Source organism: Tamandua tetradactyla, chromosome 3 (genome assembly GCF_023851605.1).
Source record: "Tamandua tetradactyla isolate mTamTet1 chromosome 3, mTamTet1.pri, whole genome shotgun sequence".
NCBI lineage: Eukaryota > Metazoa > Chordata > Mammalia > Pilosa > Myrmecophagidae > Tamandua > Tamandua tetradactyla.
In genome coordinates this window covers 46,095,250-46,117,783 of record NC_135329.1, presented here as the reverse complement: position 1 = coordinate 46,117,783, position 22,534 = coordinate 46,095,250, and the positions used below count along the sequence as shown (strand labels likewise).

Here is a 22,534-nt window from a genome sequence, read left to right as displayed (position 1 = left end):
TGTCTATTGCCTAAGCTCTACTTTAGGGGCTTTCGTGTAACTGGAATGGAGGAGTGTACTACTGGAATGAAATATTAATTGACCCGTCATTTACTTCTATATTTGAGAATATATTTGTTTCTCAAATAATATATTTGTTTTGCTTTTTAGGTTCTTTTTTCCATTTGCTAGAATTAAACTTTCAGTTTTAGATGATTTAGTCATCTTTTAAATAATCTATCTTTAAAAGTACAAAACAACACACTGTTGTGTTTCTATATTTATTTCTTACTTAAGGTGTCTGACCTTGTGAATAAGACCTACAGGTAAAGAACATGCTGCCAGGGCAATGAGGATGTTTTAGGCAATAAGGTTAAAATATTTTTGCTTTTATTTCCACTTTTCTGTTACTGTGAGACTAAAATACGATTTAAAAAATAATCATTCCATAAAAGTTATTTCTCAAGAAAAGTGGGAGTTTTCTGAAGAGCCTAGATATAGTCTTTTTTCATTGTCTTAGAATTTGCCACATAGAAATATCAAAGCATGTTTAAAAAATGAAGAAAACTTTTGTTTACATTTCTCCCTTGGGTTTAAAAGCTCTTGAAGAGTCTGAATTCCAGAAGAGCTCCTTTCTCAATACAAAAAAACCACTTTTGCTGTCAGCCAGTGGAGAGAGATTTTTTAGATCAGGTAGGTGTGGGTTGGTTGTTACTAGTCCGAAGCAGCAAGCATAAATTAACCATTCCTTCTTCAGAAGTCATAATAGCTTTGTACCATGAAAACTTAGTTTTATGAAATATTCTTAGATTATTATTTTCTGATGAAAATAATTCATCACATGCACATATATAAACAAACATACCTGTATGTATAGGTATACATATATATAAATAACATACATAAATTTGATGAATTAAAATTTGGTCTCCAAATTAAATATTTGTTTCCGCTCTTGATATTATAGAGCAGGATAAGGAGACAACCTAATCAGATGTATGAGAACGCATACAAATAAAGTCCCCATTAATCCTACTAAATCTACTTTGGTCATAATGCCCCCATATCATCAATATGATGACTGGAAGTTTCATGCTGAGAAATAAAAACAGTAGCTCTATGTAATAAAATATGTGGAAATATTCCAGTTCAGCAGATTATTTCCAGACACTGTGTTAAATGTGTGTAGTTTTGGCAAAAATCCTTCATTGTTGAGGCTGATTAATGATTTATAACTGGATTATGGCTTAGTATAAAAGTTGTATAAAATATTGTTCTTTCATATTCTTGCTCTATGTTTGGAAAGCAGTAGATGTTAGTGTCTGAAGTTGTGGAAGTTTGTGTGAGTTCTGGATTGGTATAGAAGAGATTTTAAGTCTGTATTTTTCTACCAAGGGCCTTAACTGAATCTTGAGTTCTGTTTTCCATTTGCTAGAATTAAACTTTCAATTTTAGTTGATTTAGAGTTATCTTTTTAAATGATCTATCTTTTAAATAATCTATCTTTAAAAGTACAAAGCAACATATTATGAAGAGGTGTCAGATACCTTATTGAAGTAGCTTTAGAATGTGGCTGTTGAGCTTATGTAGGGTTTGTTTATTCCAACTTGAACACTTAAAGAACAATTATTTTGAAAAGTCATATAACAAATCAAAACTGTGTGCACATAATAAATGGATGTATGATAGTAGCAACAAATTATTGCAAAATTATAAAAAATTATTTGCAAATTATTGCAAAATTCTAATTCAGATCCCAGTATTTCTTATTACCTAACCATATCTTTCATAGTGACTAGCACTTGAGTTTTTAATAAAGAAGATGAATCTGAAGCATTCTAAAGAAATACACTCCAGAAAGCAAATACCAATTTAGAGGTAGCAAGACCCAAGACAAGGATAAATAATCAACTGTTATATGCTGGTTTTAGAATTCACATCCAACATCCAGCTCCCTCACTAAATATTTTCTATAATCATCTAACATGTGAACTTTAAAGGAATCATCTGGAGCTACTAAAAAATGTTTCTGCCATGGTGAAAAGGTTATGAGATTATTAGGCTATCTGCTACCATTATAAGTCAAATCTATCCAATTTCTGAACATCCTTGACAATAAAGTACAATAATTTACTCCTTTTCAAATAAGCTCTCATGCAAACCCTAAGTCCCAAGGAATCATTTAGAATAAAAAATAATGGCCCTTTTGGAGGACCCTTCACTGTGATTTTGATTGCTGCAAGTTCTCTGGAGGGAGACCTCAACAGCTTGTTTGAATTCCAAGGCAAATGAAAGCTTTCCTCCTAAGAAGGAATCACTTCAGAGACCTGGTGTCTGGAAACTATTTCACAAAGCTTTTCTGTTATAGAGAGAAATCTCCTTTGGAGGAGCTCCTGGAATAGGTGTTCTAAGACACCATATAGACAGTATCACATGAAGATATTCCAGGTGGATTATTCTCCAGGTATTTCATAGTCCCTCAGAGTCAGGAACCTTCAAGAAGATCCTAGAACAAAGGAAATGTATAGCTTTGATGATTGAGCAGTCATTTAACATGAACAAATTCCTAGTTATGTTTAATTTATTAAAATAAGTCTTCGAAAGGCATGTATCTCCTATTTTCATATCCTCACTTAACGAGTGCATCACATTTAACTTTACTGCTAAATTTAGTGTGGAAATCATTATTAACAAATGTAATTTTCTACCATGATAGAAACATCTTTAATGTGAGAAATATAGTATGAGTAGAAGATATTCCATATAGTGCATGTTCTTTTGTCTTCCCGTTTGAATGGATTTGGTGGCAATTGTACATTTCTGAAAACTGTAGAGTGTACCTTTTTTATGTTTGACCACCAGAGTACTGGGTAATCATCTTGAAATCGGCCTTTCATTCTCCTTGGTTTACACTGATAGTGACTATTATGTCTCTAGGCCATCAGCAGATTCTTTTTGAGGTTGATTGTGCATTTTTCTTAGCAAGTAAAAGCAGCAGCATCAATCTAAAGTTTAAAAGAAAAGCAATGCAGTCAGAAAACAGTAAGAGGAGAACATTCTCACACAATGCCAAGCATCTGGCTTGCACGTGCACAAACTGCATGTAGCAGATGATCATAATCTACTACGAAGAAATCAGGGCATCGTAATGGAGCCACATGGACAAAAATTAAGCTGACATCAGCTCTAAAGTAAATATAAAGTTTCAGACTGTTTATACTATTGGATGACTCTATTGGCTCACTAAGTATAGCATTTTCTATCTCTATTATAAATTGAAATGTAGAGTTCATTGAGAGGTTTTGATTTTAGATAAAACAAAATGATACAAGCCACCAGGATATCACAATATGAGCCCAGAGATTATAGAAGAAACTTTGTTTATAATATGAGAATTAAGCATTTCTTTTAATTCCAAGGATCCTCCAGCATTGTGACTGCACATGAACCAAAGTACCTCTCCAGTGGGTATATTCACAGATGTCCATACCTGTGACCTTTGCAGTAATTGTGTAATGTAGGCAGCATAGAAATTATTTTACTTGCATTGTACTAACTAGAAACAAAAGCTTAGAGAGATTAAACTAATTTCAGAAAATTATGGATATATGTTCAAATCCTAATGTTTTTGGTCATTTTTTAAAAATACAAAGATTATGTTCTTTCTGTTGTCATTTTATGCTTTTTTTGAACAACAGGGAGGAATCTCTGAATGGCTCATATTAGATTATATAAATTCATATTTAATTAATCAAAATAATTTGTATGGGGCAGACAGCCTCACAGTCTTTTGGTCTTTACATGAAGAATTTTCTTTTCGAAATATATTATTCAGTATAATCTGAATTTATTTTTTTTAAATGTTCCCTTGATTAAGGGAACTTTTAATGTTCTCAAAATTAAGAAAGTTCTTATTCTCTAGTCACAGATTTTTCTAACAGATTTCATACATTAAGATAAATATCATTTTGTTTCTTGTGATTTGAGAAATATGGAATAAATGGTTAATAATGTCAACAAATTTTATTATTTATTTTCATATTCTAGCCAATAAAAAAGTAAATCTTTAAAAAAAATATGTATACACATACATTTGTGTACATGTATGTTCACATCCATACTCCTAAACACACATTGCATCTCCCTATAGACCGTAACAAAGATTCCATCAGGAAAAAGAGCATGGGAATTTGCTAACCGAGCTAAAGAAAACTTTCCTAGCTACAGCCACATTTAATACATAATTGCTTCTTAAAATGTTCTGTTTTGAAATGTACTTGTAAATATGTAAATTTCTTTCTTTGTTACTCATTATTAAATCTGAGGACAGTCTTGGATAATTGAACTTTGAAGGACGGTTCACTTTATCATGAGGTTAAATTAGGTCAACTATAGCTGCCTTCCTTTACTAAAGTTTTATGGCTTCCCTGTAGCATGTTATTTTCCTTATCAGTTAGCTAGCAATGGTTGATGCATCCTTGGAAGTTCACATCCAAAAAGGAATTCGATAGTTTGACAAGGGAAAATGCAAAGAGTTATGATAAGAACTTTTTCAGATATACTGTATCATTACTCTAAGCAAGACAACTTCAACTGACCAGAGACAGAGCAAAAATGTGTCGAGTAGAATCAAAACAAGGCTCATCTTTGTTCAATTAGTGTTATGTGACTTCTCTGTTATCTATTGAAATAACCATTGGTGTGCTACTAATAAATGCCTATTAAATTTAATTCTGGATGTACTCTCACTGCCTGGACCATGAAACTGTCCTGCAGATGAGACTGTCTTCTAAGGGGCCATTTCCTCTCTTTCAGTAACTTGACTTTCTTTAAAGTGAATTCTTTCTCACAGAAACAAACACAAAAAAATGGGAAACTTTCAGAGTATTTTTTCTTTCAACCAGGATGTTGCACTATTCCACAAATTGCTAAAGCATTCCAATAATTTGTAATAGATAAGCTTGAATTTTCATAAGAGAATGACAGAATGAATGTGATGAGGGGTCTGTATTGTGGCCTTTGGATTCCCCACCTTCTCTTTATGATGTTGTTCTCCGTATTGATTAGCCAATTATCCTTTTATATCTTTCTCAAGGAAATGTCGCTGATGTGGGAAGCAAGTTGAAAGGCTGGCAGACTATGAAAATCAGAATTAGCCAACCAGTTTTCTATGGCAGTCAGCAGAAAAAGCAATGAGTTCTGAGACCAACATAGAAACAAAGATGATATGTTTAGTAGGCAAGTTTTCGACTTGAGAATGACTGTGGACCCAGTGGGGAGAAAGAATGTGATGATTCTTTGTCATCTTAAAAATTAATCTTTCTCTATGTTCATGAAAGCATTATTTTAGGAAGTTTAGTATGCAAGTATGAAAACCTTATTTTAGGAAGTTTAGTACGCAGGTTTGTTGAGGCACTGTACCTTGGGAATGAGTAATGTTAGACATTTCTAGTTTTCAGTCTGATAAAAATTATCTGTTCAAAACTTAATTTTGTGTAATTATAAAAATCTCATGAACTTTCAGGTGCCTCAATACAAACAAAAAATTGCTGAGAATGTAATGTCATGTACATCGAAGATGCACATAACGTGTATAAAGCAACCAGAGAAATCGTTTTTTGTAAGACAGTCAAAAGCAAAAGATACAATTTGGTAGGCCTATTATGTTTTTATTCCCTTTATTCCTTTTGTTTTTAAGGTCCATTTTAAGGATTTATTTGCTATTAAGGTCACTTTGAGGAATGAGTAGAAATTATTTGGTTTGTCTTGTCAATTTTAATTTTTATTTCAAGTGCTGGTTTATCAGTTATCACACCTACGGATGAGGTATTTTTTCTCTCTCTTGTTGTATTTCCTATCCTGAGCAAGTCACTTAGCATTAAGGGACTTAAATTTGATGTCAAAATTAATATAGTAATACTTTACTTTTGCTCACCACACTGTCTTGTTTCAAAGTTTAAAGAAGTTACAGTATATAAAAATGCTTGAGGGTAGGCCACGGTGGCTCAGCAGGCAGAGTTCTCGCCTTCCATGCTGGAGACCCGGGTTGGATTCCCAGTGCCTGCCCATGCAAAAAAAAAAAAAAAAAGTTATGTATTTGCTATGTACTCAGAAGGACACTGGGTTCCATAGAAAACTCAAAAACTAAACAGACACCACCTTTCCCAAAAGAAACACAAAATATAATATGAAAGAAGGGTTTGTGTTTATGAAAAATATGTGGGTTTTTTTTATTTTTTTATTAGAGAAGTTGTGAGTTTACAGAACAACCATGCATAAAATACAGTATTCCACCACACCACCACCAACAGTTGCATTAATGTGGAGAATCTGTTACGATTGATGATAGCACTTTTTTTGTACTTCTACTATTTTTTTAACAGTAGTTACATTTGTTACAATTGATGAAAGATTATTGAAGTTATACTGTTACTATTGTACATAGTTTATGTAGGGGTATTTTTCCCCATATTCTCGACTTAGTATTATATATTTTTTTCATGTATGTCTTAATTGTATTAATCATCTACCCATACACTGGATAAAATGAGTGTTAGTCGCAATGTTTGTACAATCACATGGTCACATGATAAAAGTTACATAGTTATACAATCATTATCAAAGATCAAGGTTACTGGATTACAGTTCAGCAATTTCAGATATTTCTTTCTGGCTATTTTAATACACTAGGAACTAAAAGGAAATATCTATATAATGAGTCAGTAGTCATAATCATTAGTTAAATCCTAATGTCTCGGTTACACCTCTTCCCTCTCCTTTGATCTTTCTCTTAATCTTCAGGGATATCTGGACAATGACCATTTTAGCTTCTTCACGCTGGAAAAAGGTGTCAACCTTATGGCATAGAGGAATGGAACTGGTTGATGTTCTCGGAGAGACTGGTACCTCTAGATTTCAATGCTTATCCGGCCTAGAAACAATCTGGAGGACTTAAGTTTCTGAAAAAATAGAAAAACTTACTAAGTAAAACATTTATAGAGTCTTAGATAGAGCCCAGGATAGTCTTTAGGATTTTCACAAATACTGTTGTTTGGGGCTTGGAATACTGTGGCAATTTGCAATATCTGGCTGAAGTTTACATAAGAGTAACCTCCAGAATGGCCTGTCATCTCTATTTGAGATCAATTAGCCACCAAAACTTTATTTTGTTTCATTTATTTTCCCGTTTTTGATGAAGAGGGCATTCTCAATCCCATGATGCCAGGGCCAGTCTCACCCCTGAGAGTCATGTTCCACATTGCTAAGGAATGAGGGTTCTTTACAAGGACAGAATTAGAAATCATCATCTGAAATAGAGGCTTTAAGGATTTGAGTTGGAAATAAGAAAAAAAAGTTTTCTGATATTGAAGATTGTTACATTTAAATTAGATTACCAAGGAAAGGTGTAGTTTTGTCTCTGAAGGGTATTTCAAAACTGATCAGGTTCATTTGTATCTGATAGGGATTAAATATGACTAACTAGAAATGAAGAAAAGGGGCACTGCTGCCCCCTTAAGTTCCCTCCCAATTAAATAGATTCATAGGCACACCCACAGATATTTCAAACGCATTCTGGAAAATGGGAGCAGAATTTTTACAAAGACTTTTCCGCTACCTAATTTAACATTATCAACAGTAGCAAAAGAAACTATCTATCTCTGCCAGGTAATGAATAAATGAATACTCAAATTATTACGATTATTTTAGTAACATTTTGACCTATCTGTTGTGGGGGCAGTCATGGGAGACAGTGGTGCATGTGTGTGTGTGTGTATGTGTGTGTGTGTGTGTGTGTGTGTGTATTTGTATGTATGATAATTAGTATTTTTCAGTCCATCTTAATATCAGAGCTATTGATTTTAAATGCCTTGTCCCTGGGTGGAGGAGAGAGAGTAGGGAGATCTCCAGAAAACATTATGAGCCTTAAAGAATGCATCAAACTGAGGCTGGATAACATTAGTGGCAAAAGCATTCTGGTCAAATGAAAAGGCTGCATATCAGAGGCTGGAACATGCCATAGCATCTGTAAGTAATAGAAAGGAGATATGAGTGGCAGAGATAAGGAGGAGATAATGCTATATAAAAATAGCTTCTGCCTTGCTGTAACTCAAGTACTACCAGAAAATGGAGTTTTAATTTGACTCAGACAACAGCTGAAAGCCATTGTAAATGTTTAAGCCAGGAGATGATATGGTGAAAACCCTATGCATTACATGTGGCATAGCATCAATGTGTACTTTATTGTAAAACTCTTATTATTGACATAAATTCATCCAATTTGTGTTAACAATGGTGTAATTTCAGTTTCAGTTTCAAACGAAGATATTTTTGCCTTAAAAAAAACTAGTTTCACTTGTCCAAAAGCAGATTCTTTGTCTTTATAAAAACATTATCATTGACTCTACTCCAGTAGAATAGAAAACCATTTAAAGGAAGCAATCAAATAAGGTAAAAGCCAAACTAGAGTGGTATTCAAAACCCCAAACTACATCAAGAACCTTAACTCTCACTCTTTGATATCACTGACTCAGGGCTGAGCTATAAAATTATTTTTTAATTTTTATTTTCTAAAAATAACTGAAAGCCACATTCACCCACCAGGTTCATGGTATATAACCACCACAAGTTTTTAAATTGATGATAATTTGCATGTATCTGAAACAAAAATTATCCAAATCTGATAATTATTCATATTGTTCTCAATCTTAGCTACTTAACTCAATGGTGATAATTGCAATATAAGAACTCAACAAGAATAATAGTCATAATTCTGATATGAGTATCCTGGTTTTTTTAATTCCCAAACTTAAATAAACCACCTACTTAAATGTCACCAACTAGAAGGGCCCTCAAAACTGAATTCCATTAAACTTGATCCCTGATGAGTAAAACTTTAAGAAACATAACTCACATTTTATATATTAAAAAGTATTAGACAAGTTAGATCCCTCATGAAAAATTGTTATTTGCCTCCAGTTTACTTCATTTATCTTAATGATAATTTTTAAATCATGTTTTAGCCTATAAAATGACAGTAGTTAAAATCAGGAAGTCAGTAATCTTCTTTAAATGTTTTGTTATAAATTTTAATGCGTGTTTTTTACTAAAACAGAATTCTCCCTACACTTTCCACCTTACCTGGCTTACAGCACATAGGGAGATTTTACTGAATAACAACAAGATCTAACTGTAGTCATGAAATAGGATGTGTGATTTCTGACTTTTATGATAAGCAGCAGGATGAGAGATATTATAGTAAGTGCCTAAATGACTCCAGGGAGAGATGAGTTACTTTCTTTTCCTGCCAAAATCCACAGGACAAGTTGACTTTTCTTTGGTAACTCTGATTTAGGAATATATATTGGCCCACCTGCTTTTCTTTCTTCGATTTATTCATTGAAGCAACAAATATTTATCAAGCACCTACTACATGCCAGGCACTGTTCTATGTACTAGAGAGAATCATAGAAAAAAATAGGCATAACTGTAGCTCTCAAACTGTTAGATGAGTAAACGATGTACCTCTTCTCAGGTTAGGTTGTAATACACCAGAGTATCATGCTCCAAAACCAATGCTCTTCAGTCCTAAAGAAGCTCCTACATGATATACTGAAATGATGAAAATTATTTTAGACATGCCTAATGGCCTGCTGGTAAATGGTTCATATAAAAATTTTATAAATGCATGTCTAAATTATATATATATTTGCATACCCATGTATAATATATATGCTATAAAAATCAAAATTAGAGGTCAGTGCTTACAGAACTTCCAAATTCCGACCCTGTGCTAGCCAGTATAGTAACTCCTAGTGGCACAAGACTACTTAAGTTTAAATAAACTACATTTCATAATTTTAAATTAAATGATATTTAAAATTCAGTTTCCAGTCATACTCACACTTTTCAATAGCCGCAAGTGACCACCGGCTGCATTATTGTATGGTGTGGAATGCAGAGCATTTCTGTTGTTGTTGAAAAGTCATGCTCTGCTAACTTCTTCCCACACCCCCAGTCCAGCTGATGCTCAATTTAGTAATTTTTCCTGATACCCTAAAAGAATAAATTTTAAATTCTTCATACCTAAATATAAAATCACATAGATGCACACAAGTCCTAGTCTTGCCTTTTCTTTCCCCAAGCTTTAGATGAGACAAATAACTTTTTAAAATTTTTTGCTCAATTGTTAAATTCCTGGGCTCCTCTTCTTTGAATTCCAAATGTTTCAGTCTCCTGAAAGAGCCCGAATATAAATTTTATTTACTGTTCAAAGTAGACACAAAGTAGTTGTATTAACAACTACAATCCAATGAAACCTTACCCTCAGAGTTTGTTTAACATAAACTGTGTTCTATTTAGCATAGGCTCTTTCTTCCATATTGGTACTGGAACGTGGCAGCAATCTCTGCATCCTGAACTTTCTCAACATAGAAACAGAGATCTGAGGAGATTTTGTCTCCTCCAGAATGGTCAAAGCCATGGGTAGTTTCTGTTACTTTGCTATTAATAACTCTTTCCTGCTGACCTGACCAGCTTCACTCACCATGGGACTGTGAGCTCAGGCCTCACAGAAAGAGCCTTCTGGACAGTGATGGATCGGACAGTAGAAGCAGCCCTTGTTGTGAGTCAGAGTCCTAGAATCATTTCCTAGTCACACAACCTTGAACAAAACACTCAACCTCCTTGAGTTCTATTTCTTCATTTATAAATTGAAGATAATATTATGTACAAGAGACACCTAGGAAAGTGCCTGGCTTCCAGTAGTGCTTAAGATAGTGGAAATTAATATTTAAGATTAGTAATTCTATTGCTTTCATTAAGATTGTTCATATTTTATCACTACCAATGTTCCCCATCTCATGATGACGTCTGGAGGTGGCGTCTTCATTTATCATTAATATGATCTGGCCCCATCTCTCCAACATCATTTCCTACAACTCTTCTATCACAGTCTGCATGGAAGCTAGCCTTTGTTATTCTTTTATCATACCGACCACACTTCTAAATTGAGTCTTTGCTCATGCTGTTCCCTCTGCCTGGAATGCTTTTCACCCAGTATCACCTACTTTCTCACCTTTTCAAACCTCTCCTCAATGTTACCTTTTCAAAGAGATCTTGCCTAAGAGATGAGGTAGCTATACTAATGTCAGATAAAATAGACTTTAAGTCCAAAACTGTTACAATAGAAACACCTTTATATATTGATAAAGGTGTCAATTCCTCTAGAATATATAACAATTTTGAACATATATACACTAAAACAACAGAGCCCCAAAATATATGAAGCAAACATTGACAGAATTAAAGGTAGAAATGGACAGTTCTACAATAATAGTTGGAGACTTCAATACCCCACTTTCAGTAATATATAGAATATCTACACAGAAGATCAACAATGAAGTAGAAGACTTGAACAATACTATAAACCAACTAGACCTAATAGATACATATAGAGCACTCAACCCAACTACAGAACACCCTCTTCTCAAATGCACATGGAGCATTGTCCAAGATAGACCCTAGGTTTAGTTCTCAACGAGTTCTTGCCTAATAACTCAACTTAAAATAGCACCCCTATAACTATCCCTTTCTATCCTCCTATCCTTCATAGAAACTTTTCTTCAAAGTTCATTACAGTATCTGATGTTACATATTTATTTCCTTTTCACTTTTTATCTCTTTTGCAAACTACAGTGTTAGTTCCATGACTGCAAGGACTTTGTCCCTTTGATTCACTTGTTCAACTGTAAAGCATTTGCTCAATAAATATTTGTAAATGAATTAAAAAATATTTTCCTGTTGGCACTTCCCCTTTGCCCAGTATTTCCTGGCCTATGCAAAATAGTGATGATTATCAGTGATTTGATAAAAAAAATGATACAGTTGCAATGTATTTCTCTCTGAGAACTTTTTGCACTTGGCAGTTATACAAAGATAGCTAGAAAGGGAGACATATAACCCGAGTAAACAAATGCCTAATGAATTTCAGACATGCCTCACATCTTAAGTAAGAATTGTTCTCTATGCCTCAGTTTCTTGTGTAAGATCATTGTTGTGATAAATATGTTGCTGCAGTTTAATCAGCTGTGGCAGATCTTCCAAAATGTGAACCAATGCTTATATCCCTAAGGTAGCTATTATTTTAGACAATCAGTATCCTTGGGACTTGGGAAATGTCAAGCCCGTATGCTTCATTTCTGTTCTGAGGAAGGCATTAAGACAGTGACAGAAGCCAAAGTCACTAAACACTTTAGAAATACATAATTTATTGAGGAGCCGCCGTGTATTTATAAAGAGAAGATTGTGCCTGGCATATGTATCCCTTGCTTGAGTTCCCCCAGCACTGAACTGAATTGGCAGACAACGGTGCAATGATGTACACACCTCTCTGGAGTTTAGGAAAGCATTTGCTACCGTTCCACAAAGTAGATTGATTTACAAAGACAGAAAGAAAGCATAAGACAGTAACAAATACAATAGTACAGAGCAAACAAATTCAAATCCAGTAAATTAGTTCTATTGGTGGATAAGTAGGTCAACCTCTTCAACATACAGATGTTTAAGGTAAAGAGACTGAAACCCAAAAATAATCATAGAGGAAGCAACATACAGTTCAGGCAAAGGGTTGCAAATATATTTGTGAGTAATTGTATATAATACACAAACCATCTCCACAGCAATTAGCACCCATAACAACATAGAAACTACTGTCTGAAGTAGGAACAGAGAGACTGAAAAGTCCGACAGTACTTGGGCTTTGTCAGAGGTGGAAGAAATTTCATAAGTGACTCTATATGTAATTCTAAATCCAAGTAGCAGAGTGATAATGTCTGACATTAGTATTACTCTCTTCAGGTGTCTTGCTTTTCCATCTAAAACAGTTCCTCTTTTCCTTGCACTGCCAACAGAGCAGTCAAGGAATAGAGGGCAGAGGTTTAAAATGGAAGGAAGGTCATAGACCCAGTCCTTCATCAATAAGTTGATTCTCTATGGAAACATAACCAACAGGAGATACTTTTAAATATGAGCTTATTAAAAATTATAAAAGTATCACCCATCTATGGGGATGCACAAGTCCAAATTCTATAGGGTATGAATCCAAATTCTATAGGGCAGGCTGCAAACTGGCAACTCCGATGAGAATTTTCAATGAATTCCCCAGGAGAGGCCAGCTGGCTGAAATAGAGATGAAAATTCTCCTTTGTGACTGCTGAAGTCACCACTTCTTCTTCTAAAGGCCTTCACTGATTAGATTAAATGTCTCTCATTGCTGAAATACTCTTCTTATTTGATCATAGATGTAATCAATCATTCATGCAATCAATTTACTGATGATTTACGTCAATGAAATGTCCTTGCAGTAACAATTAGGCCAGTACTTGCTTAACCATACAACTGGGCACCATTACCTGGCCAAGTAGACACATAAACCCAACCATCACACCAAGTCACCCTTTACCTTTCTCTTCTCTAAGAATTATTAGCATCTCTCAGTTATTCCAAAAAGTAAGAACCTGTGGGACATGATTTGTAAAGTGATACAGTATATGTAGACATAGTGTCCATTGAAATGCTGTCTCTACAAAGGGAGTTTATGCTAAAATGCAGTATTTCTACTTTCTTTTGTTAAAAAAACAATCCCAGCTAATTCTAAATAAATGTTTACAAACAGTAGGGCAATCATATGCTAGTTATCAATTGCATATTTTAAACAACTTTAAGAGGTTTTGAGTATTTCTACTAGAATCTAAAGACAAAATTCAAATACTCCATCTACATTATGGTCCTTCAACAGTAGAGTATATAGGGATATCCCTGTGCCCCTAGTACCTCATGTCACATCTACATGTGGTGCTTTTTTAATATAAATGTTCTGTCACTGATGATGTTATTTAAATAGACAACTTACATTTGGAGCTTTGGGATTGTAGAGGAATGGTTATGGTAGGAAAACACCTTGTGGTTAGAAGCATAAGAAAAAATAGATCAAGTTAGAATTATATCATGTGTGCATATGTCAAGCAAACTGAAAAGCACATTGACTATTATAGAAGGGAGGGCGTTTTTAGTAACCACTGTGAGTAGTTTGCAGGGTCAGTCTTGCCACGATGCTCTCAGATAATCTGAAGCTCTAGAAATTTAAACTAAAGTATCAAGGACTCCCAGGAGTAAGCTATTGTTAGGCAACATTAACTTAGAAAACACCTGAAAGTTGTCATATGAAACTTAATGCAGAAGTCCCCAACCTATAGTTCTTTGTTCCTCTCTAGCACCCATTTGAGTCAGGGAGCTGGTGGGGAAGGTTTTATTTGGGGTGGAACATGCCTTCTAGTTAGCATGACTTCTACCATGTTCTTCTCTGGCCTCTCATTTCCTAAGCTCGGGAAGTATGAAAAGGACATGAGGTCAACATTTGCCTTTGTTGTTTCAAGTATATTAAGATCTCATCTAAAAATTTGTTCTTTAAGTCTAGGTGCCAACATTGATATTTTCTGGATAGATGACATGCCCATTCCACTTTCATCTTCAAGATTTATTTTTCATCCATGAAAAATTATAAAACTTTTGAAGTTGAAGGGGTCTTAGAGTTCTTTGATTAAACCTCATCCATGTTCAGCTGAGGGGAAACTTAGAGAAGGATTCTAGGATCCCAGTGCTTAGTAGTTGGGAGAAAAGCTGTTACCAGAACCCAGGCTGTCACACTGCCTCTGCGAACTTCTACTTGGACTGGAGAGTAATTGAGGTCAGGCCAGCTCCCTTTGCCTCCTTGGTGGCTAGGCACTTGTCTCTGGCAGAAGCTCTTGTATTAAAGAGAGCACTGGGGCCAAAACTTCAGATAAATGGCAAGCACGAGAGACCTGAATAGGTAGAAAGGCAGGAATGTAGGATGGAGCTATGCAGAGATGGAAAACAAAGGAGCGATAGGACAAACTTTGGCTACCTCAAAGTTTGTAGAATTACTGCTCTCTTACTCATGAAGGGAATGACACCACATTTGTCTCAAAGTGTATCTAGATTATTTGAAGGACAGAAGAGTGGGGGAAATGTCCTTGTGTTATCTCTGTCTGGTGTTAAGAAGCAGACTATGTGTGTTACATTTAATACAGGTCATTGTAAACAGAATAATGAGGTAGCCAAAGTTTGTCCTATCGCTCCTTTGTTTTCCATCTCTGCATAGCTCCATCCTACATTCCTGCCTTTCTACCTATTCAGGTCTCTCGTGCTTGCCATTTATCTGAAGTTTTGGCCCCAGTGCTCTCTTCAGTATCTGTCCATAATCCATGATTTTCCTAATTTTTAAAATCTCCTATCCATATCAGAATGGCTCTGTGCCCGTGGGTCAAGACCTTCATAGATGGTGGTTGACCAGCTGATATTTCAATAGAAGTTTCAGTGACTGGCACTGGAATTAAGTCCTCAAATCATATCAAACCAACGTGTAGCATTAAAAGCAGAAGAAATCAGATGATTGCTAAGAACGACAACAAAACAGCAACAACAAAATCCTCAATGGCTAAACAAAATGGAATTTTGTTAACATCTATTAACCCAGAGCTAAAAGTCTAGCAAGAACTAGTCTGAAATTAGCCTACTGGATTTCTAGGTCTATAAGAATTGTACAGATCTGGTTGATGTTGAAATAGAGGCAGTGTTGCACTGTGGACATGGCATGCTGGCCCTGCCACTTAATAATAGAGTGACTCGGGATAATCATTAACCTCTCTACAACTCAGTATTGTCATCTATAATAAAAGGAAAATAATAGGCATTCTAATGCACATTTCATTGGGTCATTTGGAGAATAGATAGCCACATACCCTGAGACTTTTACAACTCTTTTTTTGTACTCATTAATTTCACTTACACAAGACAAGAATATACTGTGCTTTGCTATTCATGTAATTAGGTATATATAATTATTGTCACTTTTTGTTCTTTCTTTTAGTTGCAATGGCTATTAAAATATCTTTTCATATTTACAAGTGAATATATATATATATATTTGATATCCATTTATTTCTATAATCAAAAAAACTATCTTATATCATGTAAAGTAGTGGTGGTCTTTCATTATCTGAAATTCATTAGTGCACTACCAGACCATGTCTTCTTTGATTTAGCAAAGACTATAGGAAATTCTGTTTTGAATTATATCTCCTTTTGCTGTTAAAGTCCACACTTTTAAAATCAGTTATATAGTTGCTTCCCCATGGGCTACTTAATGGTTAGAAAGACAGTAGAAACTGAATCAAAGATAGATATTTAAAGAATCTGAAAATCTTCAGGAGTTTTATCTTAGGCATATTTTTTAAAGACAAACTACTAAGAAGCTAGTGTTTGTATTTATAAAGGAATATCACATAGATATAATCCACAAAGTCCTAGCCATACTGTACTCCAGTCATGAGAATGGAGAAAAAACACCCTGCAACAATGGCATTTTTTTTAAGAAAACTATTTCATTTTCTAATTGTATGTGAAACATGAATTGTTCATGACAAACTGACTCAAAGGAGATAATATTCAGACTTACAATTCATAAAGCTTATGTAGGAATTATTTGTGTGTTTTACACGTGTAATAGATGGCAATAAAAATGAGGTTTGTAATTGACTGATGGAAACATGGGAAAGGTGTATGGGCTTAACCCCATAATCACTTTTCCTTTCTAGGTTTCAGTTTCCTCACCTGGAAGTGGTTGAACAATGCTGTCTCTGACTTCCACTCTACTGTTAAAATTCTGTGATTCTACCCCAATACTGAACACATGGCCTAGTCTATTACTATGGGGAAGGTGGCGGGGGCAGGGGATGCAGAGTTTATATTCGTGTAAAACTGTACAGCTCTGCTAGTGAAAAGAATTTAAAAAGAAAACAGAAATACTTTGGTCTTCGCTTTAAAAATCCACCTAAGTAATTATGCTCTTTTATTTAGAACATAAATCAGTAATTTAAAAAACTCTCCTGATAAAATGCTTTTTGCATCACAATTACATTTTCTGTATTTAATAAAACATTGACCAGAAGAATAACTAGTAATATTGTCTCCTGAAACTTTTGTGGCTGGAACATGTAATTTGTGGGCTAATCTTCCACATTGTTAGTCCTAGACTGGCACAGAAAACTCTGGTACATCTCTCATAGCCCATTTCCACTCGTGAGTCACTTCATTGCTAGCCCAGCAAAAATGCAACTAGAGGATAAATGGCCTGATCCTATAAAATCAGAGAAGATATTCTAAAAACTAAATGTAAATGATTTTTGAATTCAAAATAAGACTGACACATAGTAGATATTTAAAGTCTGTTGACAGATTGACTGTTCCCCTCCATTAATCCAGATAATTACGAGTTGACTTTATTTCACATGCATTGTGAAATAGTTGAATACTGGTAGCTTGAGAAATTCTATTAACCTGAAAGGATTTTCAGCCATTCATGCCATTTTCACCAGCCATTTGCACAGTTTACTGCTGTCAGTCATGACACTGTGGTGGCACTAAGCATAGTAACTCATTGAAAAAGAGCTAACCCAGTGCAAAAGGCTGCATATTCAGATGCTAATACATTTGCTCTTGCCTGTTTCCAGAATTCTTCTGCTAATGACCTGATGTTCTCCCAGGTATCTGCTCTGTGGATCAGTGCCACCATGACTAGCCACCACATCTGCCAAGCACTTAACATGGAGTTTTTTCAGCAAATCTCTAAGAAGTGCCAGACAGTTTTTTATTATCCCCACTTTACAGATGAACTAATTAAGGATCTGAAAGTTTGGATTATTAGAGTTATATAACTAAATAATAAGCAGCAAAGTATGATGGGGATGAGGTAATATGACATCTGTTTTCATATTCATTCAGATACGACTACAAAAGCAATGTGCAAAATTTACCCTTACTGTACTTCATTATTAGAATTTTAAGCTGGGCTGTATGTTGGAGATGTTCTACTCCCTCCCAATTTTCAGATGGTTAAAAGACCTTCTTTTGTACTCACCTTTTCTCCACTGCATGTTTGTGAAGCTGGTAAAGATACTTGTTCGTTTTTGTTTTAATCTCCTCAGGGGAACATAACCCATGTATTGAATGAGGAGATGAAATAAATAACTGGTTATCAAAAAAGTGAGATGTGATCATTAACAATGTAATAATGCCCGAAGGAAGGAGGGTTTGCAGAGGGGGCAATATGAAGGCTTTTGGGAAGCTCAGAAATAACTAGGCAGAAATTATTTCCTATTTGGGGTAAATAAACTTTATATAATATTGAGATTCTCGAGTGTGGAGAGTTAACTAATAATTAGGTACATGACAAGTCTGATATGAAGGTGAAGAATTTTGAAAAAGAAGACCCAAGAAACACTTCAAAATATAGACATGTCATATTGCAAGTACAGGTTGTATTGTGGGTTTAGATACAATGAGGAAGATGATATTGTTCACCACTTTCATTATTTCTTTTTTTTCTACATTCTTCAGGATGGCAGAATGAATTTCAGAAGAGAACTTTAGTTGAAATTTTATGAAAATAGTAAATATTACATTACCATGGTTTCTTCTCAAAATGTGTCAAGACTTTGCATGTTTGTTTTGTTTTTGAATTATGACTTCTCAATTTGTTTCATGCTGGTTCTTCAGAGGTACGGTGGGGCTGGCTATCAGAAATCACAAGCCTCCTTGTACAGGGGTCATTCAACCTGGTTCTCCTATGGATAATTCTCTAATCACAGCCCATGAATATAAAAATTAAAGTGCATTAATTGAGAGGAGAATAAAACTTATATTTTTAAAAAATTAGAACAGGATTGACTACAATTCCTTGACGTTTAAACTAAGCCCATGACAAGGCTCACGTTTCAGATTAATGCTTTCACAGTGTTTCTAATTGCATTCACTGGTTTTCTTTCTTCTTGCTGCTCTTTGGGAACACGTTCATCCTTATACTAAAGAAAACAACTTATGGGAATTATCCAGAAGAGAGACAATGTTTGTTTCACGTGTTTAATGATGCTTTATGACAAAAAAAATGATTGATTTGTTTTGCTGATATTTAGAAAGGTTTCAGATATTTAAAAATGTTATACAGTATGTAGGCCAAGAATGAAGTTTTTTTCTGTTACTGATATATTGAGGTCCAAATCCTGTTCATTAACAAAAGCCTTTTCTCAGAGGTCAGCCTAAAATCCATAACAAAGAAACTGGAGGCACCATATACTTGATTCTTTGTTAAATGGAATTTTTCACTAGTCAATATACCTCATTTCTTCAAATTATTAATAAACTTTAAAAATTTATTTTACTCTGTTTTTTTTTAAGTTGAAGCAAAGAAAAGATGTGAAAATGGCATACAATTAACCAAATCCAATTGAAAACGGGGGTGCAGGGTCAAAACATGAGAATCCATCTATTATTATCTGTATCTTGCAATATGCAAGACAGCAGGGTGAATAAAGGTAAATACTTAAGAGTTTTCTAAATACGTTTTTGAAATCTAGTTTTCTAAATAGATGTTTGAAATCTAGTATGACACTTGCACACAAATTTCCACCAGCTCACCAAAATTTTTCTGAGACTGTCAGATAGATGAATATAGTAACACGGTGTCAAATTAAACAACGTATTGAAGGTGTTACAGTTGTAACTCATCTCAATTCTGTCTTTTATAAGAATTTGGTCACTGTGCGCTTTTTCCCCTCCCACTCTCTCAAAACTGCTGAGATACAAATATATGAATCATAGTTGGTCTGATTTACTTACTTACCTTTTACTCTAGAATTCTTGTTGCCTCATTGTCTATCATGATAAATTATGTTTCAAAGGTACCAATCAAAGTAACTTTTAATTCAACTCAAGCATATGCTTATGAAACTGAACTCCCAATGTATTGCCATCTCTGCATAATTCCTCAGGAACCTGAGGCTTTTTTTGTGTTGAATAAGTATTGTTGTGAAAATAAATAATTTTAAAACTATTGCTGCAAACATATGTTTAAGAGTTGGCAACAAGTAAAGTTTATAAACTCTTAGAAAGTCTAATAACATGATGAATATCATTATTATGCATCTGGTTATAAATCAAACCAATAAAGAAAATGTTATTCTTAAAAATTTAGAAATAATAAACAATATTTTTAAAAATTATATTTACCATGGTTACTGCTTTTTTTCAGGCTAATTAAGGAAATTAATAATTCACAGCAAAATATTTTAAATGGCCTCCTGTTTTTTTAGCACAGTCCATTTTCTTTATGTCAGCACTTTAAACCCAGCTGCAAATGGGACTTACGGTTCTAGTATATGATAAACAGTGTTTGACTTGCAGTTAACTTGCTATCCATGCTGTTGCAATTAAACTTCAAGTTCTAGCCATTTTTTTCTTTTCTTTTCTTTTTTGTCTTTTTTTTTTCTTTGCAGAAGACCATCAAATGAATTGTCACAATACTCGAATAATGCAAGACCCAGAAAAGGATGATAACAATAATGATGAATATGATAATTATGATGAACTGGTGGCCAAGTCATTGTTAAATCTCGGCAAAATTGCTGAGGACGCAGCATACCGGGCCAGGACTGAGTCAGAAATGAACAGCAATACCTCCAATAGTCTGGAAGACGATAGTGACAAAAATGAAAACCTGGGTCGGAAAAGCGAGTTAAGTTTAGACTTAGACAGTGATGTCGTTAGAGAAACAGTGGACTCCCTTAAACTATTAGCACAAGGACATGGTGTTGTGCTTTCAGAAAACATTAATGACAGAAATTATGCAGACAGTATGTCACAACAAGATAATAGAAATATGAATTATGTAATGTTAGGGAAGCCCATGAACAATGGACTTATGGAAAAAATGGTGGAGGAGAGTGATGAGGAGGTGTGTCTGAGCAGTTTGGAGTGCCTGAGGAATCAGTGCTTTGATCTGGCCAGGAAACTCAGTGAAACAAATCCACAGGAGAGGAATCAACAGCAGAATATGAACATCCGTCAGCATGTCAGGCAAGAGGACGACTTCCCCGGAAGAACACCGGATAGGAATTACTCAGACATGATGAACTTAATGAGGCTTGAAGAACAGTTGAGTCCCAGATCTAGAACTTTTTCTAGTTGTGCAAAAGAGGATGGGTGTCATGAAAGAGATGACGATACCACCTCTGTTAACTCGGACAGGTCTGAAGAAGTGTTTGATATGACCAAGGGTAATTTAACCCTTCTTGAGAAAGCTATTGCTTTGGAAACTGAAAGAGCAAAGGCCATGAGGGAAAAAATGGCAATGGAAGCTGGAAGGAGGGATAATATGAGATCATATGAGGAGCAATCTCCAAGACAACTTTCCGGGGAGGAGAGAAAGCCTAAGTCCAGTGACAGCCATGTCAAAAAGCCATACTATGGTAAAGGTAATATTTCTACCTAACGTAAGTTGCCTCATGAAAACATGAGCTAGAATAAAGTGTCGCATATAGTCTACAGTGAAAGTATGAATTATACTAAATTATATCTCAAACACATATTGCTTAGAGCTGATTCCGGTATTATATTTTGTGAATATGTTTCTAAAGAGCAAATAAAATATTTTTCTGAGAAATACGTAAAGCTGCCCAATGTCATATTATTAGAGCAGATGAATAATACAATATTTAAGTTGAAAATACCATTATTTGGGAAGATAGTACTAAGGAAAATTACACCATGTGATAGAAAATATTAGGGTAAGCCGGGTGCTATTATAAAAGAACCAAAATCTACATTGAGTGCCAAGGATCTATGTAACAATTAGTCGATCAGAGATGGAGTACATATTTTATAAACTGAATTGGCTAGGCAGCTTCATGATTTAATGACAGTTACTGATGAAACCTCCCCCATAGAAAACATCTCTGATAGTAACAAATGATCGATTACATAAGATAAGGGCAGTTACTGCACATTAATTATCTTAAGATAGTAAGGTATTGGAAACATTTTTTTTGCAAGACATGATGTGGCCTAGGCTGAGGTCAATAGCAATTCTTTTGTATACTCATTCCACCTCACTGATTCCATTCCATTGTGGAAACAGATGATGGTTCTTTTCTCCAATATAATCTAATATAAAAAACTCAAATGAATTATGTGGGCACATATTTACATGTATCGTTGACTATATATTTTCCATCTAAATGATTGACTTCATGTTTGCAATAACAATGGTATCCACTTTCACTATAAGGCACTTTACAGTTTAACCTCATGTAGAATCTTGGCATTGTGGATAACTCAATTACAAGATTCTTTTTGAACGAAGTAAGAATCTCCTTAAAGTATGAAATTGGTTAGTTCCTTAAAACCTTCCATACTAGTGCCAAAAAAAAAGATTCTTTTTCAATGTTGCATTTTATTCTATTCATTATGAATACTGAGTTTGCTTACTGGGGATCTAACAATGAGGGTCAAACAATTTGGTTTGAAAATCAGTTGCTGTATAAATTTCAGACAATTAGAAAACCAGTATTTTTCTCTATTGTGACATAGGTGTGTATTCTCCTCTCAATGTGTGCACATGACTTCTGTGACAAGTTGGGCATTG

The 22,534-nt window shown here is 34.6% G+C and overlaps 1 protein-coding gene across 5 annotated transcripts in view; it reads left to right on the top strand.

The window, feature by feature from the left end:
- The window catches only part of MYT1L (myelin transcription factor 1 like), a 625,705-nt gene that overhangs the window by 465,090 nt on the left and 138,081 nt on the right, over window positions 1–22,534 (top strand). For 3 of the 5 annotated variants that reach the window (XM_077153065.1, XM_077153064.1, XM_077153067.1), the window contains one exon: window positions 20,388–21,365. The exons of 1 other annotated variant lie outside the window; for it this stretch is intronic. In XM_077153065.1, coding sequence (XP_077009180.1) covers window positions 20,388–21,365 — 978 coding nt within the window. The remainder of the gene's footprint in view (window positions 1–20,387; window positions 21,366–22,534) is intronic. One more of the 5 variants, XM_077153066.1, reaches the window with a different exon arrangement.